This window comes from Microtus ochrogaster, chromosome 1 (genome assembly GCF_000317375.1).
Source record: "Microtus ochrogaster isolate Prairie Vole_2 chromosome 1, MicOch1.0, whole genome shotgun sequence".
In the NCBI taxonomy this organism is placed as follows: Eukaryota; Metazoa; Chordata; class Mammalia; order Rodentia; family Cricetidae; genus Microtus; species Microtus ochrogaster.
Genome location: NC_022009.1, coordinates 103333116 through 103358920, shown reverse-complemented (window position 1 = coordinate 103358920; position 25805 = coordinate 103333116). Strand labels below are relative to the sequence as shown.

Below are 25805 nucleotides of genomic sequence, written 5' to 3'. Positions count from 1 at the left end.
TCTCTCTCTCTCTCTGTCTCTCTCTCTCTCTCTCTCTCTCTCTCTCTCTCTCTCTCTCACACACACACACACACTAGACATAAGTGTTTCTGAAGAGATGCTAGACACCGAGCTGTTTGCTACAGTTCTCCTGGGAGGGAGTAGCTGATGAGTGAGAAATAAGTACAGACTTGTGGACTGTCAGCTTTCACATTTTGTTTCTGTTAATCGGGGTTTTAGCCTCTTTCCAGAGCCCTGCTAAGCCCATACTTCCCCAACTGGTGGTTTCCTTGCTACAGAAGTGTTCCTCTTAGTAAGCCTGAAAATCCTTTATCCGAGTTGGACAGACATGGGGTTTAAATGTCCACAGGGAGTAAATTTAAGATCCAACTGAAAACCAGGTGCTAATGTCGCTCTACATTGCTGGCAGCTTTGGCCGGAGTTTTGTTTGTTTTATTTTTAAGCTGGAGAAAATCCTGACCTTTGTCTCCGTGGAGATCTGATCCCACATTTGATTAATTAAAAAAAAAAAAAAAGTGGAGCACTCTGTTGTTAGGTCACAAAAATCCAACTATATGAATATGTGATTCTAATGCTCAGTGTGTCTTCTATGGGACAAGTATACCAGGAGCCAGCTGTATTTATTCGAACTCGCTTTTCTTGGCACCCTACAGATAAGTATATTTGCTTTGCCATCTGAATTAGAAGTTAGGAGCACCCAGTTTTAGCTGCTTTTCTCAATGCTGGGTTGAAATACCCAACAGGAAGCAACTTACAGAGGAGGGGCCACATGGCATCCACAGTCAGGAATCACTGGGAGATGAATGCTGGTGCTTAGATTCTTTATTACTCAGTGTAGGACCCAACCCTTGGAATGGTGCTGCCCACAGTTAAGGTGGCTCCTCCCACCCCATGGAATGGTGCCGCCCACAGTTAAGGTGGCTCCTCCCACCCCATGGAATGGTGCTGCCCACAGTGAGGGTGGCTCTGCCCACCCTAGTTAACCTAATCTAGCTAATTCGAAAGATGTTTCAAGAAGCCTGTCTCCTGCGTACTTACAAATCCTAGCACACTGACAGTTGAGATTTGTTATTGTACAACTGGAACACGGATTTCTATTTCAGACAGGGGAAAAATATTTATTAATGGTATTGGATTTTGCTCCTGAAATTTCTGAAATCCCATCCCACCTGTTGGTGACAGATGATGGGACAGATACCCAGGACCCTCTGCCTGGTCTTTGTCCATACTAGAAGCCGACTTGTGCCAAGGTGTACCAGTTAGAGGTCACTTAACAAATGGGATCCCTTCCTCATAGGCCTTCAAGGCACAGTCTTGACTCAGAGTCCCCACATATTCCTTCAGGATAGACCTTTTATACAGCTTAATGCTGCCTAACTTCTTCCTAGTCAATGCAGTGTGTGTGTGTGTGTGTGTGTGTGTGTGTGTGTGTGTAGCGGGATGACAAAAAATCCCACACGATGAGGGTCAATGTCCAGAAAATATGGATTCCAAAAGAAAAATTGCCTCCTGCATGTTGGCGGAGGAAAATGTAACGGTGCTCTATGTTCTGTGCTTTTGTTTGTTTGCTTTTACGTGTGTGGGTGTTTTGTCTGTCTGTATCTATGTGTACTACATGAGTACTTGGTACCCTTGTAAGCTAGAAGAGAGCATCAGACCCCCTAGAACTGGAATTACAGACAGTTGTTAGGCACCATGTGGGGGCTAGAAACCAAACCTCGATCCTCTGCAAGAACAGACAGTATTCTTAACCGCTGAGCCATCTCTCTAGCCCTGGTGTGATATGGACTGTTGGAAACTGTTTCATTCTCTGTAAAAGGAAAAGTGAGGACGTGCATGCATGTGAGCATGAATGTGTGCATATGAACACGTCTGTATGAGCATGCATGCATGTATGTGCATGCACGTGTGTTTGCACTCAAGTGCATGCTTGCATTGAATATGCAGTATTTCCACTCTTGGCTACAAAGTGTCCTAGAAAGTGGAAGGCTGAATAGCATGTGTCCGGTACTCAGCCGTGTTATCTACAGCGACTTCAGGAGACCTTTTCTGCCTTCATGGTTTCAGACTCTCAGGTGCTCCCGTGAAACCTCAGCTACTGAAAGATCTAGACTAGAACAGGCCAATCTGATACATGATTCCTATTAAAACCTAAACTAGGTGTAGAGTTTCACGTGGACCCAGTGAATTTCTAAAGGTCCTTCCCCACCCCCAAATGTCCCCTGGGATTGGCTGTAAATTTTAACTGATTGGGAAAACTACCAGCTCAACTGTTTCCTGTAGAAGGAAAATAAAACGCCTTTGCTGGAAGCGTAGCTGCACCAGTGGGAGAAGGTCTGAGCACTTACACAAGATCAACATACTGAAGATACAGTAAGAAAACACTGGTTTGCCCAGGGCAGTCTGCCGCTGTGCTTACATTAGGTACCCTTGGACCAAGGCCTGTCTGCATTAGCCATGTTGATGTTTGGTGCCAGGTAATTCTCTTCTTAAGACATAGTTGGTTTTATTTTTATTTTGAAGTATATGTAGGTTCGTGTGAGTGCGTGTGGGCACATGCTTGTGAGTTCATGTGTCCTGACACAGGCGTCTGATCCCTGAGAGCAGGGGTTATACATGGTGGTAAGCCACCCGATATGGTGCTGGGAACTGATCTCAGGTCCTCTGGAAGAGCAACAATACTCTTAACCACTGAACCCTAGGGAGATAGTTCTAAGGATTTGTGTATGGATGCAGGGTGGGATCTGTCTGTCCTGGGTATTGTAAGACCCTTGGACTCCCCGAAGATGTTGTTCCCTCCGTCTTCTCCCCATCTCTTTCCTCTGTAGTTATGACAACCAAGACTAGGGCTGAGGAGCTGTCTAAGGGGCTAGGGGGCTGTCTAAAGGCCGGGAGATCTCATTAAGTGCCTGTGGCACAGACATGAAGACCTGAGTTTGGATCCCCCAAACCCTCATAGAATCAGGTTTGATTGGCCCCTGTCTATAATTTCAGCTTTGGCCTATGGGTGTAGGTTCAAGACAAGGCAGTCTCAGGAACTCACTGGGCAATCCGCTAACGGGTGAGCTCCAGGCTTAGTGTGAGAACTCTGTCTCAAAATATAAGGTGGATAATGAGTGATCAAAAACAAACACCTAATGCTCGCTTCTGGCTTCTATGTGCATTCAGACACATATGCACATGTACATCCATGTACACTCAACATGCATGTGTGCACATGTGTAAGAGCATAAAAACACAAAGTCTCTAGACTTTGCCAAAATGTTCAACAGAAGCAAAAATCATCACCCATTCCCAGAGAGCACTAGGTTAGACTAAATTAAAGGCACTGTGTTTGCTGTTGAAGGATGCCCTTTAAAAATGCCTGCCTGGGGTAGATATGACCTCTGTGTTGTGACTGTTATCTCAAAGCATTAGCAGGTTCACCATGCACGGCCCATTAACCAAGTAGAGAAAAATGTCATTTACTTTAGCCTAAGAGACCAGTTTGTCAACTGGCCTTCATTTTCTACCAAGTAGACACCAAAGTCCAAAATTCCACAAGAAGCCTGGTCAGGGCTTCATGTGATTGCTCAGAACAAACGTATGCTGGGGTTACCTTTCTTAACAGCATTTTCTGAAGAACTGAAAATCACACCAGAAATGCTCGACATTTGGAGCATTACGAAGTCCAGAGACCATAGACTACCTAACGTTAGGACCCGCAAATATAGCTCAGCCTGCCTCCGCTTAGATGTAATACTGAAGAAAATTGGGCTCATGATTTGTTGGCAATGCCTCTATAAATTTTTAGCCCAAAGTACCATTGAAGATTTACAGGGATACCTTTGTTGAAATAAGAGCGGCTGGGCTGCGTCCCCCGCACCCGGCCGCCCACATGGCTAGCTTAGCTTATGCCCCGAAATAATTACACGGAAACTGTATTCTTTTAAACACTGCCTGACCCATTAGTTCCAGCCTCTTATTGGCTAGCTCTTACATATTGATCTAACCCATTTCTATTATTCTGTGTAGTCCACAAGCTGGCTTACCAGGAATGATCTTAACCTGCGTCTGTCTGGCGTGGGAGAACCATGGCGACTCACTGACTCAGCTTCTTTCTCCCAGCATCCTGTTCTGTTTTCTCCGCCTACCTAAGGGTTGGCCTATGAAATGGGCCTAGGCAGTTTCTTTATTAATAAGAAATCATTCCCACATCACCGTCAGTTTCATCTCCTGCTTCTCTTCTCCCTCCTCTCCTTCCTCCTCCTGTTCCCCTCTCCAACCTCTTCCCATCCCCCTTCCTCCTCTTCCCAGCTAAATATGTAAACAAATTACCGTGTTTTAGAGACATACATCACCAAGAGGATTCCATTGTATTGCTTGCCTAACTTTGAAGGGATCAGACCCATTACCAAAGGGTTTTACTAATTAAATCCTCCTGCAGATTAAGCAGCAAGGCTCCCTTTGCAACTCTAATCTGAAATAGATGAGGAGAAACAATGAACACAATGAACTGACCTGAGACCCTGGGGTTGCCCACGGTCTCTGTCTCTCTCCCATCTCCTCAATGCTTTTCTTCCTTCCTTCTCTCCTTTGTGGACAAGGCTGTGCTGATTCCCGCAGGCGCAATAGCTGGATAACCAGGCATAATTCCACAATTGTTTTTAATTGTCGAAACTTAAAGTTTACAACTTCAAAAACAAAACAAAACAGAAAGATAGCTCATTAGGGAGAAGCCAGGGAGTGAGCGTGAGAAGAGGAAGGCAAGAGAGAAGTGACCAGGACAGGGGTGGGAGCTGGTGTGGCTGGGCCAGCCATGCATGCAGGTATAGAATGGCACAGTGAAACCCTTGAATTTGCACAGTCAAGATGATTGAATCATTATGATTTTAAAAAGAAATCCCAAATTTCAGAAACTTAATTTTTTGCTGCCAAAAAATAGAACCGAGAATGTGTGAACAATTCCGATTTCAATCTGCACAGCCAACAAATAAAGAAAAATTAGCTCTAAAGAAGGGTCCTCTTAGTTCTGGCCTCCCACTGTCTGAGTTCAAAGTCAATCCCAGTGTTTTGATCATAGGATGACTTTCCTGCTCCCATCTCAACCAAACCTCCCAGCCTTGCCATCAAATTTAAATGCTGGTGATAATGGAACGAGAGGAATTAAGGGCTTGATTGTTGTGGTTTCCTTTTCAACAATAAGCTTAAGAAACATATACTTTTTCCATTTTTGTATTTTTGTCTGTTCCTGTGGATATAACACAGAAGAAAGCATAGTTGGGTCATAGTGCCCATGGCTGTATGGCTTTGCCTCACTGTGGTGTGGGGTACTGTCACACTGATGGTAATCAGAAGCCTCACCTCACGGGGAGTCAACTACACCACACTAAACCGGTTACTCCTGGAGGTGGTGGGCCACGCCCCCTCCCTCCCCTCCCCTCTTCATGGGGTGGGGGAGCCTGTCTGGCCCTGGCGCCACAAAAGGAATTAAGCTTTGGTTTGAATAGAGACCCGGAGGCCATTAAGTTTATTTTAAGAACACGTTGCCAGAGATCTAATAAATTTATTTGTAGCTTCAGGCAGGGCTTGCGTGAAATCTCGCTGCACCAGGTGTTTGCTTTTGTGTTTTTTTTTTTCCTGTCCCCAGAGGGTGATGTGGGTGTGGATCTTCCTAACTCTGCTCTCTGGAAAAGCAGTCAGGGCTTCTGTGAAAATGTTTGTTTGCTTACATCTTTATTTCTATGGGAAATCAGGAGGGTGATAGAAAATTAGTTCTAGGTGGCTTTAAAAAAAGAGAAAAGGTAAGACCTCCCCAAAGTTAAAAACATACACAGGTATAATATATTAATACTTTTATATTTCATATTTGAAATGTTTAAATATATAAGCCTATCAAAGGACCGCTAGAGCAGGCTCAAACCACCAGGTAATATATTCATCTTTCACGGTAAAACAATGCCTTTACAATCAGTCTATCGAAACTACACCTTTCTGAGGCATTGCTAAAAGAGCAAGTGAGAATTAATTGCCGGTCCATGCCCTACTCTAAAATACCTAATGTCTGTATTTGTGCTGTTCAACAACATAATTATTTCTTTAATGTATTGCCTGATCAGCAAAATTAAGTGAAAGAAAAAAAAATCCTTAGCTGCTTGCGTGACGAGAATGAAAATAACTAAGTGTTAGCTTCCAGGCTGCAAATGCTCCTGGAAGAGTGGGTGAGAGTTCACCTTGCAATTACCTGTGTTTACTTTGTCCTTTGCCCTTTTCAGGTGCACATTCAGGTGGATGTGCGCCGGAATTCCTCATCCTGAGCATGCATACCAGCAGCCAAGACCTTGGTTCCACCAAGTCTAACTCAGGAGATGACATGTGACACAAACCAGTCAGGCTTGATTGAGCAAAGGCTCTCAAACCCTAGGTCAGAAGATGGACATCAGTGGTTCTTCTGTTGTGAGGGGGTTGCAAGGATGAAATTAAGCACATTCCTTTTCATTTTAATTCCTTGTTTGTTGGGCGGGGCAGTGGGGGGCATGAGGGGGTAGCTGAAGCTTAGGGGGGAGGGAGGGGTTGTGCTTAGTTACTAGAAGGATCCCTGAAGGCTCAGGTTTGAGGCTTTCACCCAGCTGTGGCCTGCTGAACTCCTCCATCAGAAGTGGTTACCTCTCAGCCTCCTCAGCCCAGCCTGTGTAGCCTCCGAATCCCTTCTGAAGTTAGACACTCTGAGCCCTTGTGTTCATTTCTGTGTTCATCTTACTGTCTGGGGGCCTCGGGGTCTTGGCCAGCAGTGGAGGGACAGTCACTCAGATGGTGTTGCTTCTATCCCATGGCATCAGTTTATGAATTCATTAACCTGAGAAGTTTAAAAGGGTGCTAGCATGGTCTGAAATTCAATGGTGACCTCAATGAACTGATCAGATGACTGGGAAGAAGTAGAAGAAAGGAATACCGGAAGTTGGTGTTAAATTGGCCCTGATATACTCTATGCACGGATTTAACCCCCATGCCCTCTGACCTGGTTCTCAGAGTGTAGAAATCCCTGACCTACTGTGTGTTGAATGGGGGTAATAATGGTTTAGGTGATTACAACTTAAACACCATGTGTCCATGCTCAAGACTGACCACTGAAATGCCTTGTGTTGATTTTAGGGGTTGCAGTTACGTTGTTACGGATAGGTGAGTTTGCAAATATAGAATGGAAGATTCGTGTGGACTGGGGATATATCAACCTGTGGTGTAGTCTGTGGATATGAATTTAACCCTTTGGAGCCTTGTGTAGCAGCACACACCATGTGCCACCTTCCATAGCGTTCATGGAAGTATACATGGTGAACCACACCCCAAAGAGCACCCTACAAGGCGTGCTGTGGACTGTGGTACCCTTGGCTTCTAAGGGGGAAGGGGATGTTTGTCAGCCTCGCCATCACATCTTCTTACATCTGCTTCTCTGCAGAGGCTGCACAAGAATAAAGAGTAAGGTAGATGAGATGGCTCAGCTGGTACACTCGTCACCAAGTCAGGTGACTTCAGTCCAATCCCCATAACCAGCGTGACAATAGAAGAGAGCTGGCTTTCCACACCTACACACTGTTCTCTGACCTCCACACTCAGTCTGTTTTAAGCGTAGACCCACACAGTGCACACACAAAATAAACCATATACATACATGCATACATACATACGAAGAGTAAAATGTGCAATAAGCCATACTAAAGCTGCTCTCAGAGTTGCTCATGGGGCAGCTCTGAATATATCCTGTCTCCATCACTCTCTTTGTTGTGATGGGTACACTTCCTTATGCTTCCCCAGATGATAGATCTATGTGTGTGGGGGGGGATGCACATGCACACATGTACTAATATCCAACTGTGCCCCGTTCCCTTCCACTTCTCCCCTACCATTCTCTACAAGTTCTTTTACTGCTCAGTGGATCTGACCCCTTGTTCTCTGCAGCCTCTTTTATGCAACTTATAAGGCGGTGGAAGCGGGGGCGGGGCTACTCAGGCTGAGGAGGTGGGGCTACACAGGTTGAGGAGGTGGGGCTACACAGGCCGAGGGGTGGAGCTAATGAAAGGAGAAAATGATTTATTGATGACCAGCTGTTGCATGTGTGAGTAATTTTAATGTTTTAACTGAAATACACTACTTAGCAAAACATAGAAGCATTTGCTGTAGTACGGAGTCTGGAAAACAACACAAAGTAAGGGCAATTCTTAGTCTGCCTCCCATCAGTCCCAGTGGCTTCAGAGTCTAAGGTGTTCTTATCCGTGTGTCTGTGTCACCTCAGCGTGAGCCGTCCCCTCCTGCCCTCAAGTCAAACTTTGGGCGAACCTCATCTACAGTCAACTTCTTCTCTCTGATTTCCAGTGACTTCAATAGCAAAAAGAGTAAAAACTAATATGTAGCAAATTCGCTAGGCACCCACAAAACGGCATTCTCTGAAGTTCTCTTGCTCCTGGGTTTCTCATCCAGAAGCACCTTTCCCTCCACCACCCTGAATGTCCAATAGCATCCTACTTAAGGACCATTTAACCACTGTCTCTTCCCTGTGTTGTCTCGGATTCCCTCTGGGTAAAGAAATTCCTCCTCCACATACTTGCAGCTTCAGCCGCAGGGCAGCACCTCGCAGTACTTGACAGTCTCTGGCTTGTATGGTTTGCGCTTGCGCATGCATCATGCCCCATAGTTGAAGACTGATTCCTGGAACCCAAAGACCCAGGTTGGCTTATGTTTTGTACCAGGCAGTATTCAGAGAGCAGTGAAATCAGCCTGACTTTAAGGGTCAGGGGGTCTGGTTCTAAAAGCTGACCGCCTCTCCTATGAAGAGCCTAAGATTAATACAAAGTTAGAGATGCGTCTTGTCACACACATGACAGTGAAAAGAATCCTTTACATGAGCGTAGCGGGAATCACCAACTCCCATAAGCACAGCCGGAATCTCGCCAACTCGGTCCAGATGGTGATTAAGGCTGGCTTGCTTTTAAAGAAAAAAAAAACTTTCTAAAATTTGCTTAAAAATAAAATGACATAATTTTGCCCATAAATCAGATAATAATAATGCCTTAAATCTTTTCCAATATACACACCCATTTCTAGGTGAGCACCCTACTATTGACCTACATTTCCAGCCCTTAAATATCTGTCTCTATCTTTGGCTTTGAAAGGTTAAATCCAGATTAGCTTTTGTTTCATTGTGGATGCCTATTTGACTTCTAGGGAAGTCTCTAGATTGAATCTTATTCTTGGCAAGTGGAATTTACCATAAAAGGACAGTTTTCTGCTAATTAACTTTTGTCTAAGGACAGATTCCTCATCAAAACTAAATGTTGGGCCTCCTCCCTCAACAGCACAGGTCAGGGCTGTGGCACACTGTGTGATGGTTATTAAGTGTGCCCTTTGTCTTAAGGGAAATCAGGAAAGCCAATGTTTCCGGGGGGAGGGATCTCTGAAGATCTGCGATTCTTTGTTATTCTTTTTTTTTTTTTTTTGTTTTGTTTTTCGAGACAGATTCTTTGTTATTCTAAAGTCACTATTGAGTCTGAACTGAAAAAGAAAATTGTAGCAGCCTAAAGACCAGCTGGAAAAGTTCAAAGGAAGCCTTCTCATCAAAACCTTAATGGCTCTGGTGTCAGGGCTTGGGGACAAAGCATTGGGGAGTGTGGTTATCAGCTGTCAGGCACCTGTTGTGGAGATTTATGACACAAGCCATGGGCCTTAATTTGTTTCCAGCTCCTGGGGCATCTGACACTGGGGTCTGCTTTTAAAAAGCAGCCTATCACGTACATAAAATTTGTCTGGTTTTTAAGCTGATTAATTTTATGGACAATTCCACATTCAGTCATGTAGCCTTAGTTTCACAGCATTGACATGTATTATTCCCATCTACGGAGGTTAGATTCATTCGCATGGTATATAAGAAGCAAGGTTGATTTCCACTGTGTTCGTAAAACACAGTTCAGTTCAACAGGATCAATCACACTCTTAACACGCGGAGTTCAAGTCAGCAGAGTTCAGTCCTTCTGTGCCCCGGCATCTTCCTTACCCAACAAGGGACTGCTGCAAGTTCTAAACCTCAGGATGGCTCATGTGTTCCGAGGAGTCAGGTGGCAGCTCATTGTTTTGAACTGGACTTCACAGGTGTGACTTGGTGCTCTCTAGTTAAATATCCACTGAAGAATCCCAGCTTTATACTAAATTCTAAATCCCCGTGATAATTCATTTGGACCATATCATCGTCCTTACAAAAAACAAAGGCTCCTGGTACTGTTTCTGGTTTTCTTTCAATGAAAGTGTTGGGAACCCATGAAAATATTTATTCAGCCAGATGTGACTGGGAACCTGTGGATAAACCAGCAATTTGGTACCTGTTCCAAAATGAAAGACAATTTAGATGTATCCTTAAAAACAATATTTTTAAATGAAAGGATTAGGTACTGGACGTTACATAAGTGTCATATGACCCAGTAAATGAGACATTTCCTTTAACCAAAACAGTAGAATTCTACTCCATTTAGTGACTGTTTTTTTTTTTTTAACTCTAACAGTAATGAAAATAAAGTGACTGTTCTCTAGATTAGGGGTCAGACTCAGAGGCAGAAACAATCAGACAGAAAATACCTACATTTAGGAAATGAGGCTGTCGAAAGTATTTTGTAAGAAAACGAATCCAACAAAGGGGCCAGCGAGTGCTACAGCTTGCTGGGGTGTCTTGATTCATTCAGGGGTGATCAAAGCCCTCCACCACCCAATAGTCTTCAGTGTGTAGTGTTTAGAAGACATTGCCACTTCTTAGACTATTTCAGGAAAGAAAATCAAATTGTAAGACTGGCTAGATATCGTCAAATTTGGAAAAATAGACATTGCCAAGAGGAGGAGAAAAGTGATGGGTGTTAGAAAGGAGACCATGCATCATGCAAGCCCCGCCCCCATGTTTGTACATACAAAAAAATACAGCAAAGGGTTGGATATGATCGCCTCTCTTCTATACAAGTGATGGCTCACTGTGATATCCTGTCTGTGTACGCAAGGGATGCTACTAACATCCGGTAGTTAGTGATTCCATCCCTTTCTCTTTTTTTTTTTACATTTATTTATTATTTATTATGCATACAATAGTCTATCTGTGTGTATGCCGAAGGCCAGAAGAGGGCACCAAACCTTATTACAGATGGTTGTGAGCCACCATGTGGTTGCTGGGAATTGAACTCAGGACCTTTGGAAGAGCAGGCAATGCTCTTAACCACTGAGCCATCTCTCCAGTCCCTTTCTCCTTTCTTCCTACCAGAACCTACAGACTCTCTTCTGGCTGTTCATAAACTATGCAATCAGTTAGATCAGGTCTTCTCTGCTGTAACAAAGTGCCTGAGATAACCATCGTGATAAGAACATAAGATAAGCCATCACATGGTTATGTGAACAATTGGCCCTCATCCTTTGGACTGTGGCATGACAACAGATCAAGGCTGTCTCCCTGACACCCATGTGGTGGCTCGCAACCACCTGTTACTCCATTTTCAGCCTCCACAAGCACCAGGCAGGCTTATGATACACACACATACAGGCAAGCAAAACACCTGTACACATAAAATATTAAAATAAATATTTAAAAAATTAATTTAGAAAGTAATTATGGAGGGTGTGTTCACCTGTATTCAAGAGACTGAGCTAAGAGTATTGCAAGTCGGAAGTCTGTGCTCGCACTGTGTAGTGAGACCCTGCCTCAAAATCCAAACCAGCAAACAAACAACAGTCAAACCAGAAATTAACTAAAAGCTGAATTGTCCAGCACCTCATCTGCTCTAAGCATACAATAATCCTGTGTGTACGGTGCATTTTACGTAGCTGCAGGCAAAACACATGTTGTCGCTTCTGCATCACAGTTTTAAGAGCTTCAGTAAGGATTTCATATTTATTGATTTCCGTGGTGGTGCAACCACTCGGCGGTACTGGGGATCGAACTGAGGACCTTGTGAACACCAGGCAAAGCGCTACCAGAGTTGCAGCTCTGCCCCCAATCTTCTGTGCAGTGATTGACAGGCTTTGCAGTGGTCTGCTGTAGGACAATGGAGTAAGCCTTGAGTTTTCTCAGGTCTGGGGTGATGAAGGAAATAATTACAATGAGTGCTTCCTTACAAATCTGTTTTGGCTTCTTTGGGGACAAAACTCCCATGGAAGATTGACAGGAGCGATAAAACATCCCTTTGCCTCTGGCACACGTTGAGGGACTTCCTGAGAGGCTGCGATGCCAAGTCAGACAATAAGAGAAGCAATTTCCCTGCATTGTCTCAGCTGCATGAGGTTTTCAGGTTGTCGGGTGTGAGAGTTGATAACTCAAAGTCACCATGGTTTTTACTTATAAAAAGTTAAGAGAAAGCAGACGGTATGTTCCTCCCCTGGTTGCTTTGCCTCGGATAGATTTTCACTCAGCCAACCAGAGTCTTGACATTTCTCCCCCCCCCCCCAATTTTCTCTACATAGCTCTCTTTGTGTGGACTCAAAAGAGAGGAACCCAGAATACAAACCACCCCTTTAGCTGTGTTTGTTATTTAGGCTTTGTCCACTTACTCTTTTCCAGAAAGACTTAAAAGGAATTAGTGATGCCTTTGTTTATAAACCTCCCAGATCAAAAGACAAGCCGTTGAGGGATAGGTGTGGAGTGATCAGCTGATAAGCAGTTCTTTGATTTACTCAACAGAGTAGCTCTCCCATTGGAGAGATCACACACAAGGTTCTCTTTCTCCCTAGAGGCTGCCAGCTCTGTTTTGGTGGGGAGGTGGGAGGAGAGGGGAGGCCAATGAAAAAGGCTGTCTGTTTGCTTTCTGGAATGGAGTGGAGTCTGGTGAAAAGGGGGGTGGAGCAAGAATATTTGTTTTTCTGTAAGTGGTTATAATTAAAGCCTTCCACCCAATTGCTCTGTGAACCAGAAAAAGGTATTTGGGAAGGTTTTTGTGTGTGTAAGAACATTGCAACCCTCTATAGAGAAAAGCTTGCTCACCAGCGGCACCTTGTGGTGAGTGGGTTTTTTAAAAGTATCTTTTTATTAATTAACTGACAGCCCATACAAGGTATTTCCATCACATTCATCCCCCCAACCCCGCTGTTCCCAGATCTACCCCTCCCTGTTTTATGACTTCCCTGGCTTCAGAATACTACGTGATCCTTTCCCCTTCCCACACTTCCGTCCTGAAAGAAGGAGGAATTTCTGAGGGGCCATATCTGGGAATATCTGACAGTCACTGAGAGGCCGGCTCTACCTCCACACAAGTGTCCTGGAGTCCGTGTATTAAATCCATTAGTATTATTTTCAGAGTTTTCTCGTTCGTGGACTGTTAAGGCTGTCCATTCAAGAAAGCAGTAATGTAAGGTTTACATTCTTATTTTCCAGGTGGAAACAAGTTAACCAACCAGCATTTTCGATTGAACTGGGCGTGGATCTCATTTGAAAAGGAATACTACTTGATCAACGAAGATTCCAAGTTTCTAGATATTGTTCTTAAACGCAGAGGGTACCTGGGAGAAACTTCATTTATAAGTAAGTTTAATTTGCACTTCCTATGTGTTTAAAATTTTTCTCTCGTGATTAAACTACAGCACTAGTTTAGGTCACTGATCTTGGTTAAATTTTAGTGAGACGTTGATATTTAACTTCTAAGAGATATCAACAGATATACATCAAGGTGCATGATTGTGACCTTTCTGTGGTGTAAAATAAATGCACAAAATTGAAAGTCATCACCGATGTATTCAAAAATTAAATCAAGGGGGCTGGAGAGATGGCTCAGAGGTTAAGAGCAGTGCCTGCTCCTCCAGAGGTCCTGAGTTCAATTCCCAGCAACCACATGGTGGCTCACAACCATCTGTAATGAGGTCTGGTGCCCTCTTCTGGCCAGCAGGCATACACACAGACAGAACATTGTATACATAATAAATAAATAAATATTTTTAAAAAATTAAATCAAATGTTCCTAGGTTAGAATAAATAATGAGAATCTAATTTATCCCCAGGGTACAATTCATCTGAAACAGAACTGTAAAAATACATATGACAGCCAAGCAGTGGTGGCGCACGCCTTTAATCCTAGCACTCGGAAGGCAGAGGCAAGCGGATCTCTGTGAGTTCGAGGTCAGCCTGGTGTACAAGAGCTAGTTCCAGACAGGTTCCAAAGCCTAGAGAAACCCTGCCTCAAAAACCTAACAAATGAAGAAACAAACAAAAAAAACATATGACAGCTACTTTAATAAACAAGCAAAACTATTCAGGGAGTTGGGCCCTGTGGCCCTGTGGTTCACCGAAGTCCCTCCTTGATCACTACATGTTAAGATGTTACGTGTTATATCCTAGTCATTTTCTTAAACCAAAAGCCAACAGCAAATGAATAAAACCCTTCTTCAACTCCGATTCAAGGCCACATTTCACTTCATATAATGATAAAACAGGGAAATGTGTGAAGCAGAAATACAGTTTGTGCAGAATTCTGAGGGCATTGATGAGAAGTGGCATTGCGCCCCCGGCGATGATACTACTTTGAGAACGACCCATTTAATAGAGCGGGTAAGTGCTGAGGAGGGAAATTATTAATCACAATAGGAAGTTCGAAAATAAAAAATAAAAGGGTTGTCTCTGAAATTATGACTTTGAAATTGGGCTGGCCTGACACCCCATGAACATTAGGTCCCTAGCTACGGATTGCGCAGTAGATGTTCGTCCCTCTCTCCTTCTCTCTGCCAGGGCTCCCTCTGCACACCCCCAACAGATGTTTACTGTCAGCGAGAGGTAGGGTTCACCTGTGCTTTGTGCCTGAAAACACAGTGAATAAATTGCACTGAAAACGGGGGGGGGGGAGCGGAGCCCCTTGGTCCTTATCAACAATGTTCCTGTCTATTTGCATTCTGCCCACGCTTTTGGCAAGTTTGTGTAATTTCAGTTCACAGATATCCTACGGGTAACACTGAGAAAGTTAACCATTGAGAGGTGTTTTAAAGACTTTCAAGTCTATTTTTTTCCCTCCTTTTTTTTAAAAAAATTATTATTCTTCAGTGGAATGCTAATGCATTTTTCCTAAGTTATTTGTTTGGACCAACTACGGTTCCTATGACTATCCCAGTAGTTCTACAAAGGCTCCCTAGCTCTGCTTGGCTCGCCTCACACAGATACTTAGCAGACTGGAGTGGAAGAATATTAGAAAGACCCTGTGTGTCCGCGTCTCCCTGTGTGTTGGCATCTCCCTGTGTGCCCACGTCTCCCTGTGTGTCCGTGTCTCCCTGTGTGTCGGCATCTCCCTGTGTGCCCACGTCTCCCTGTGTGTCCGCATCTCCCTGTGTGTCCGCATCTCCCTGTGTGCCCACGTCTCCCTGTGTGTCCACATCTCCCTGTGTGCCCACGTTTCCCTGTGTGCCCGCGTCTCCCTGTGTGTCCGCATCTCCCTGTGTGCCCACGTTTCCCTGTGTGTCCACGTCTCCCTGTGTGTCCACGTCTCCCTGTGTGCCCGCGTCTCCCTGTGTGTCCACGTCTCCCTGTGTGCCCATGTCTGCCATCACTGAAGATGACCCTGAAATTATGCCAGGAACTGGACTAGAGTTCAATTGTAACGCAAAGCAGATTTATAGAAGTCTTCAATGAGGATGCTGGTCCTATAAAATTTCCACTTTAACATATGGACTTACTTACATACACACTAGAATACATGGTAGCTGCACCATGTATCAGTATCACTTGAGTACAGTGTGTAAATCAAGATTTACACAGAACATATAAATGCATTTCCCCAAAGATGACTCTTTATCTTGTAACCCCTTGTTAAATCATGTTTGCATGCCTGTGACGAAATTCCTGGCCAAAGCTACTTAAGGGAAGGAAGGATTACCCAACAGTCCAACCGTGGCAGTGAGTGGACGGAGGCAGGAGTGACCCCAACTGTGCCAGCAGAAGCAGGAGATGGGGCTGTTCACATCTTGGTTGACCAGAAAACAGAAAGAGCTAGACCAGGCCCAGGAACAAATACAACCTTCAAAGACTTGACCCTAGGGACCTGCTTCTGCCAGCCAGGCCATACATGCAACCTTTAAGATAATGCCAACAGATATGGACCACACATTCAGGGCATCAGCTGAGCAGGACACCTCATGTTTAAGCCATAACAAGCTTCTTAAAACTAATTCTGAGGGTTGACGTATAAGCTAATGGGTTTGCTACGGCATTTTCATACACACACGTCAGGCTTTGGTCTTACTGATCTTCTGCTACTGTCCTCTTCCGACCCCCCTTTCTGCTTTCATGTGGCAGGAATTCCCTCACCCCCCCTCTTCCACTCCCCTTAAGATCTCTTTCCTGCTCTCTCCACACACACACACACACACACACACACACACACACACACACACACACCTAGATTTCTCGTTAAAGAAAACCCATGTGCTTGCCTTTCTGCTCCTTGCGTAGTTCACTTACCATAAAGATTCTCCATTCGTCCATTACGTGATTCTGTAACTCTCACGATTCTGTTTTTCTTGATGGCCAAATGAAATTCCATCGTGTCTGTGAGCTACAATTTCCTTATATGCTATCCTTTGCACGGTCATCTAAGCTGCCCCCATTTCTTAGCAGCAATTGGACATGCTGGGATCTCTGCGGTATGTAACAACTTCTTACAATTCACTGCTGAACTAAACACGCATTCGTATTTGATGATAGTCTTTGCATCTCAGGGATCTCAGTCGTACTAGTTAGTAAACATCTATTAATGGCAAGAACATCCTTAAGCCCACTGAGTGCTCTATCCATCTCTCTTTCCCTTACAAGCCTTCATTCACCAGTTCCCCAGCCCTCGAGTCCTGACTGGTGCTGCATTCGTCAATGGGCCTACAAAATGGAAGTGGTTGTTACTGCAATCTGAGTCTTTATCCATGCCAGGGCTAGTCCCCAGTACCCTCCAGATCTTAACCCCACGAGAAAAATACCATTGTATCTTCCACTTCACAAGTGAGCAAAGAGAAAATGTGATACTCCCAAATAGTCAGGTCCCAGGGTCCACATTGATAACCACTTCACCAGAGTGTCTCATGAACTGAGAGCGGTTAGGGTAATAATTGGTTTGCATCCTATCGCTGTGTGGCTGAGAGGATTGAAAGTCCACTTTCTCAGCTCCAGAACACCTCGTTTCAGCCCCGCACTAGCAAGAGCGCATTGCTTCATTCCGCCCCACAAGTTTTTTCCGCGTGAGAAACGACACAGAAGTAGCTTCATTTAATAACTGAAGGGAACACTGGTGGATGTTTTCAGTAGCAGCAGTGGGGATTCGGTATCACAACCTGTGTCTCATCAGCGGATGACTCCACTGTCCTGTGGTAAACGTGGCTGAAACTGGAGGTGACGCCCTGTAGGGTAGGAATTCCTTTCCGGCTTCAACTGTCCTCTGCATCTTTTGGAAAGAGTTCATTACTGATGAAAGGGACCCCAGCCAAGCAGGCAGCGGTCAACCAGCAGGTGCTGTGAACTCAGCCAGACACAGAGAGCTGGCACTCCCGTTTTTGGGGCCCTTTATCCTTTGCCATTAAATACGCTATGCTGTCTGCTACCGAAGTGGATGCATATGTGAAACACTACCTGTCTGGTGTTTTTCCGAAGACTAGAAGATGAAGGCTTTTCACAAAACCTTTATTTCCATCTTCATGTTAAGATTTGCAGTCTGTGGTGTATTCAGATATATCCAAAGTCATTTTCTTTTTTTTATTGTTTTTTTAGATTTATTTATTTATTTATTTATTATGTTTACAACATTCTGCTTCTGTGTATGCCCAGATGCCAGAGAGGGTGCCAGATCTCATTACAGATGTTTGGGGGGCCACCGTGTGGTTGCTGGGAATTGAACTCAGGATCTCTGGAAGAGCAGCCAGTGCTCTTAACTACTGAGCCATCTCTCCAGCCCTCTTTTTTCTTTTTTTGATGCTTGGTGTTTCAAGACAGGGTTTCTCTGTGTATCCTTGGCTGTCCTGGAACTAGCTCTGTGGACCAGGCTGGCCTCGAACTCACAGAGATCCACCTGCCTTTGCCTCCCTGGTGCTGGGATTAAAGGCGTGCGCCACCATCACCACAGGGACAAAGGAATGTTGTATAAGCACTCTAAGGCAATTTGTTCTGTTTTAGTCTTTGATAGAGATTCAGCAATTAAGACCGAGCTGGATGCCCACCAATGAAACAAAGAAAAAGAGGGAATCGTTCCATTTACTCTAAACCGAATGATTTATATTGTCTCTGCAGGCATCAGCACAAGGGATGGAACTGCACGAAAAGACAGTGACTTCAAGGGCAAGGCCCAGAAACAAGTGCAGTTCAACCCGGGCCAGACCAGGGCCTCATGGAAAGTGCGGATCTTGAGCGACGAGGAACATGAGCACTCGGAGACCTTCCAGGTGGTTCTCTCTGAGCCCGTGCTGGCGGTCCTGGAGTTCCCCACGGTGACGACTGTGGAAATCATCGACCCAGGCGACGGTGAGCATGATCATCTCTCCCTTACGTCATTGCTGACGGGCGCTTAGGACAAAGCACTTTCCCTGTAGAGGAGTTGAAAGTCACTATGTGGACTTTCTAGGCAGAGAATTTTCCAGATTCTTTAGAATTCTCAGGTATATTGATGGAAAGGGGGAAATGTAACCATAATGAAGGGAAACTATATCTCAGGTACATTAGCTGCAACCAATGCACCACTGCCAGCTCCTCTCCATGATTGTCATTCTAAGAACCAGTGTGGTTGGTTCCTCCCATTTTTGTGGCCCCAGTTCATCAGCTTTGAAGTCTTTCAGATGTTTTAGAATACCTTTTGAGTAAAGAGTTTGGGAGTCAGACCACTCTGGGATGAATTTGTTTTCTGTATTGCATTTTATTATTTCCACCTTCGTGGGGCAGTACCCACCCCTTTGCTCCTGACCGCCCCCCTTTCTGTGATGAGCCATAACGCTGAATTTCTCTTCGGCTACTTTCCTTGTCAACGTGTGCACTTGGTTGACATTGTGAAAATGAGCATTAATGTTCTTGTAAGTTGACCTTCTCCTACCCCTTGCATACAATCCTGGTTTGTCTCCATGTGTATTTGAGTTGGGGCGGGGGAGGGGGGTACGGAGTGAATGGCTTCTTGAGGCCTGGCATTTACACAGACCTCATCGAGACTTCTGAAGTTGAAATGCTGTCAGAAGCCAGACATGACTTTCTTTCTAACTGCCAACTTGCATTATTTTGTCAGTCAGAAAATTCCTAAATGCTCTACAGAGATGCAATCTGCTGAGTTCATAAAATGGGGACTCATACAAATCCCTGTGTTAAAAGACTCAGCATGATTAAAGAACCGGGGGCTTCCTACATCCTGAGCTTACCAAATTCCTCTGCCTGCAGTCAAATCTGAAGTTCCCCTATGTTTGTGATTTTCATTAAAGAATATTTAACATTAATTGCATAAATTATCTGTAAATGAATAATTAAACTTTCTTTCAGTCTGCAGCTTTGGGGATATACTTCGATAGTAATGCTTTTCTCTTTTAAACAATCCCATGACAACGTTAATACATTTAAGCTGCTCTGTTAGTTTAAGCTGGAAGCTAGCTTTTGGGATTTTATTTGCTATTTAGTAAAATTGCTTTCGTTTACGTCAAGGGATAAGACTTAGAACTTATTTCTGCATTCCATAGCATAAGGGAAGATATTTCTCTCCACCAGTGGCATGTCTGAGCGATGGGATTTTAAAACAAGGGAAACACGCACACGTGAAAGCATGTATGTACATACATACACCCTGGACCTCACATAGTTATAACTATGCTAATATATTCTCTATACTCATTTATCGTTTTTAATTGAATAGTTGTGATTTAGGGAAGGATTTTAAACTATTTTGTATTTCACTCCATACATTAGCATCTATATTCATCTGCAAACACACACCCTTTGTTGCTTATTTATTTAATGGGAAGCCATGCTCAGGGCTAGCATGGATAATGTCTAACTCCTCCCTTGCCTGCCCATATCTGTGGCCCTCTGCACCACTGGAATAGGTACCGACCTTCCACCTCCACCTCAAGACGAGGTCCAGTCCTTGTGTGCCTATGGCATCCACGCTGCAACAGTCTTGAGTGGCAGATACCAGGAAGGGTGCTCCAGAACTCCCCTGAAAATTTGGGGATGGCCATGAACACAAAAAGAGTAAATCTCCAAGCTTCCCTGCCCCTTGGGAAGGGACTATCCAGAGGCAGTTTAGTCACCCACTGGATCTTTGTGTCTGGAGTAGACAGATTTTGCTATGTGGAAATGTAGGACGGAAAAGAAAATTCAGTGTTATTCAGTTACCGAGTAAGTAAGTATTTGCTGTGGGGGAGGTTGGAGAATGGCTAAAACATTCTTCTGGGAAAACAGATAGGGCAGCCTCCTAGACTAATAGATTCACATGCTTATCGAACATATCAATAAATTACATCAGCCAATTCCTAACTTCTTACTGGTTTCGCTTTCTGTATAAAACCTGAAAGGTATTAGCATCAGAGAATAAACCCAAGTGTTGTAAACAAAACAAAAACAAACCAGAAAATAAGAGCGCTTTAGTTTTTGTATTGTGTGCCTGTGTGGTCAAGGGTTTACTGAGCATCAGCTGTGGATACCAGGAATTCTGCTAAGTACTGGAGCTGAGGTGGGACAATGAAGATGTCTAATGAGTGCTACGACCTTGTGACCACACTCCGTCAGCTAACAGTATAGAGCTGCATGCTACAATACATAATATGACCTATGGAAGGAGCAGTTAACCCATTTTAATTCTTTTAGAGATTTATTTACTTATTTTATATGTCTGAGTTTCGCCTGCATGCAGGTATGTGCCTTATATCCATGAGGTACCCTGGAAGCCAGAAAGAGGGCATCAGATGTGATGGAACTTGAGTTAAAGATGGTTGTGAGTCACCATGTGGGTGCTGAGAACTGAACCCAGGTTCTTTGTAAGAGCAGCCAATGTTTTGAATAGGGCTGAGCTATTGCTCCAGCCTTAACCCAGTTTTGAGAGGTTTTCAGGACAACAATTCTTAGCTTTCTGTCTATTAAATCTTGTATCTCAAATAATACCAGTGTTTCTTACTCCTAAAGACATATGGACATTACCTGGTAGTAAACCCTTTTGTTTCTGTTAAAGGAAAATACATAAGAACTAAATTTTAAAAAAAAGACCCTATTTGTCTTTTCACTTCTTAATCTTTCTACTCAGAGTAAAGTGAATCTTTATGTATATTTATTGGGAGATCACAACCTCAAATAGTCAAATACATAGAGAAAAATATAGAAAGCTCATTTTTATGTAATGATTTGCCTCATTACACCTGAAATGCTTATAAGCTTTTACCAATCAAGTCATTCAGACATTTCCCTCATTATATATAATCATGAGTAAGTAGGTCAGCTATTCCAATTCTATAAATGTTTTTGGTGGAATCAAATTGAGTTGCTGCCTAATATCATATATATATATGTATATATGTGTATATATATATATATATATATATATATATATATATATATATAGCCTGTCTGGAGAGATGGCTCAGCAGTTAATAGTGCCTTCCTGCTCTTTTGGAGGACCTGGGTTCAATTCCCAGCACCCACGTGATGGCTCACAACCACCTGTAACTCCAGCTCCAGGGGACCGGATGCCCACTTCCAGCCCCCGTGGGCTCCTGCATGCATGTGGTACCCTCTGATGTGGGTCAGGCTCACTGGTTTCATCTGCTTTTTTCCTAAGCTCCAGTTTAAAAAGGTCTGTATTGACTTGGTTCATTTTAGAAGGATAAATATAACAAAGTGTTAAAGAAATGTCCAAGTTCAGACATCAATGGCAGCATTCAGACGCTTCTGCACTGAGCACGCTTGCTGGCCATGGCCTGAGGATGTGCTGGAAGGCCTTCTGAGTTGTCTTCAAATCTCCCAGATTCCTGCAAGGCGGGGAACACTCATTGCTTTCATCCACGCCCCAAGTTCTCTTCCTCTTCGCCTATAGTGACCGGGTTTTAGAAGATCTTTTGTTCTGTCGTGGTTTTAGGATTTCCTTCATCTGTGCAGTGTAATGGAGAGAAAGGACAGGATGAACATTCTTTCTCCACTGTAGCTCCAACTTTGTTTCTAAGAATTGAAGTCACTTTTGTTTTTGTTTTTTTTTTCCCAGTTGCAGCATCGTCAAAACTTAAAAGTAAAATCCAGAGTTACAAAACAGTACTCATTATGGTGTTGTCATGCTGGTGGATAAAGGATGCAGCCACTCTATCCAGGTTTATCCCTCAAAATAAAGACTATTCACATCCACCCGCAAGTGGGAAGACAGCTCATGTTTACCGCCAAAGAGAAAATTCAGGAAGACAGCTCATGTTTACTGCCAGAGAGAAAATTCAGTACGCTCCTAAGAGTAGGAAAGAGGAGAGGTGTGAGGGGCCCAAGGGACCTTAGACTTCTTGCTTTTTTGCCTCTACAAATCTGAAACTAGCAAGAGGCAAAGAGTATTCATTTTTCAGTCATTATAATCCTCCCACATGGAGGTGGCTGTGGCTGGTGTTGAGAGCATGACCCTGCCATTGCCTTTTCTCCTACTGGCTTCTTGAGAATCTACCAATCCCATAACTTATCCCTCAGTTCTTCCTTCATAGGCACTGTGACAGTTCCAGCCTGTTGTGTTTGTGGGGTGTAACATGGGTACTTCTATGATATATGTCTTTGTATGCTCTCTGTCTGCGCTAGTGGATGCTAGTCATGCTACCTCCCTTCAGAATACTGTATGTATGCAGTTATAAACATAGACTAATACAGACTGTGTGGGAAATTCTCAGCTCTTTTAAGGAGTCATTTAGGTGCTTGCTTTCAGCTTCCTTTTAACCTTCCTCCCCTCTCCTTGCCCTTTCTCCCCCTCAGCCACGCTGAACACCTCTTGACATCGGTTAGCTTTTCCTTTCCTCGTGTGCTAGCCTTGCCTTTCCCACCCCGCATAGCAGCTTCCTTTGGGGAGAACCCTGGGCAACCATGGAACAAGGGCTCGGAGATGGCTCGTGGGAGTTCAAATGCAGTGCCAGTGCCTCCCCACCTGTGCGTGTGGGCAGATCACCGAAGTTCTTACCACAAAGGTCATTACAAAAATAAAGCCAGTCGATACATGTGGCGTGTTTAGAATGGGACTTGGCAAGCAGTGAGGCTCTGTCGGTGTTAGCTAACTGCATTTAAGGCTGGTTCAGCAATGGTACTCTTTAGCGTTTGTGCTTCCTCGAGGGAGCCTGTGTGTACCCTTCTGCTGTAGACGTGGAGCAAGGCTGGAAGATCTTGTTAACCTGACCGGCAACCGGAGAAATCGTTCAATTGTCTTTCCGATCCTTTCACTGTTTCTTCCACGGTTACACATTTATGTGGAAAGTTGGGTCAACAGAAGATCTGAACTTGATACGGGCATATTTACCCTCTGTCAGATCAGCTGTGGAGTCAATTCCAGGTCTGAGGCCGTCGTCCAGGCACACAGCTTTCTTCTCTATTCCCGGTTCAAGCCCATAAGCACAGGGGAGATGTCCTGACTTGTGTAATCCAATGTGCATGGGTCACAGGGTGCAGAAGGAACCAGAGCTTAAGTCCTCGAGGTTTAAATCCTTTGGGGGCTGCTTAATTAAAACCCCACACATGCGCCTTCCTTCAGAACAGACGTGAAAACAAAACCGGCCAGGACAAATCTGCAGTGTGGAATGAATGCTGTCTGATTAACCCTGGTTTAATCAGCCCTGGCCTTTGTAACAAAATATCATAGATTGGGTGACTTTAATATGACAGATAATAATATTCATCTGTTCTTCACAGTCGTGGGGGATTAAGAATTTGAGCTCAAGGTGCAGGGCTGGGAGTAGCGGGCTCGCTTAGTGTGTTCGCGACCCTGACTCTCTCTCCAGCGATGCTAATACAGAACCAGCAAATAAAGCTTGGGCTAGTATACTCAGGTCCTAATGAGGATTGTCCAGGCTTACAGACACTCGTCTCCCGGGTGTGTCCTCAGTGTGCCACCCAGAATTCCTTGCCTGTTGATGGAGAGAGAACTCTTCCATTGCTTTTATAAGAAGATTTATTCCTTGAGGGGCCTCCACACTCATGACCTTGCCTATATCCACACCTCTCATAGTCCGTCTCCTGCACCACCACATTCACCGTCTGAATACAGAGGTACGCAAACATTAGCACCTAGCAAGCTTTGGGTAACGTTTTCTAGAAAGGCCACAGTGAATGTGGCCTGAAGACTTAAAGTCTGTGATCCCTCCCCAGAGAATTCCCATGAGTTCATAGAAAGGGGTCCCTGAGATTTACTGGAAAGTTTAATATTGCTTAGCACTTTACAGGGTTTTGCACTAAAATCAGGACAATGTTTATGCGAAAATTTTGCATTTGGCAAAATCTTATTTGATAATAATAGCTGTAATTCTTATTTATTTTTATTTTATTGGCTTTTTGCCTGTATGAGGGTGTTGGATGCTGGAGTTACAGACAGTTGTGAGCTGCCATGTGGGTGCTGGGAATTGAACCTAGGTCTTCTGGAAGAGCAGTCAATGCTCTTAATTCCTGAGCCATCTCTCCAGCTCCTATGGCTATAATCCTTACCACTGTGAAAACTTGCCTTAAAAATAAACCAACGAGGATGTTTCTCGAGTTGCCGCTTGGATCGTCTCCAGGGCAGGGTGGGCGAGGGCAGTGCATCCTCATCCCAACCACATCCACAAGTGGTCCTCGGTGTCTGTGATCTCCTTCCTGCCTGGATGGTTGCTAAGTCTTAAAACCCAGGGCTTCATGCCAGCTCCTCCTACTTCATGTTTATCATGTAGCAGCTGACATACGTTCATAGAATGCATCAGAGCGCAGCGTCCCCACATGGCCCATGCCTTCTAGTACGTTCACCTGGAGATATGGAATGGCGATCTGCTCGTCGTCTCTGCCTCCCAAGTACTGAGATTAAAGGTGTGCACCACCACCGCCTGGCATTAAATCAGTGTTTTTAAGTGAATAATTAGCTCTGCAATGGGGTCATTCTAAAAGTCAATGTATTAATGAGAGTCTCGGAAGAAGACCAATGATACTGGGAAGATTAGTCATTTCAAAAGCATTTCATGTTACAATTGTCTTCCAAGGTTGGGGCAGGATCTAAAGCCCAGGCATATAAAGTGCCCCCAGGCAGTGAGGGCCAGTGCCAGCGTCACCTCTAGGTCTGGAGAGGGTGGTACATGCCTCTGGATATCTGAGAGTTGCTGGAAAACTGAACTCCAGAACTCATTGTCTCTTAATTTTTTTAAAAAAATTTTACTTCTGTGTATCTATATCTTTGCATATGTGCATGCATGTGGTGCTCACGGAGGCAAGGTGTCAGATCCCCTGAACTAGAGTTACAGGATGGTGTGAACCACCATATGTAAGTGTTACGAACTGAGCTCTGGTCTCTCTGCAAGAGCAGCACGCTCTTAGCCATAGAACCATTTTTGGTCCTTGCCGTACAAGCCCTAGCCCCTTCCTGTGAGCTCTTCCCCTTTGGCTGACCCACCAGCATCCTCAGCATGAGGGAAACATCTTCAAAGGAGCTCATCCTTCACGCCCTCAGCCACAGGGCAGGGAGAACTGAACATCTTAACTGTGTAGATTATTCTAGAGTCTTCCATAGCCCCAGAAGAATAGTGCTTACTGTTTCAGAGACGATCAGGAAGTATGTTCAGTGTAAATGTTAAGGCTATCAGGGAAATGGCTTCCAGAGGAATATCACAATCTGTTTGGGGTTTATAATGTCAAACTATTGAACTAA

General features: G+C 44.2%; 1 protein-coding gene across 1 annotated transcript in view; it reads left to right on the top strand.

The window, feature by feature from the left end:
• Frem2 (FRAS1 related extracellular matrix protein 2) overlaps positions 1 to 25805 on the top strand; it is a 129278-nt gene that overhangs the window by 42817 nt on the left and 60656 nt on the right. Inside the window, exons 3-4 of the mRNA XM_005343968.3 lie at positions 13367 to 13513; positions 18239 to 18469. Of these exons, the coding sequence (XP_005344025.1) occupies positions 13367 to 13513; positions 18239 to 18469 (378 nt within the window). The remainder of the gene's footprint in view (positions 1 to 13366; positions 13514 to 18238; positions 18470 to 25805) is intronic.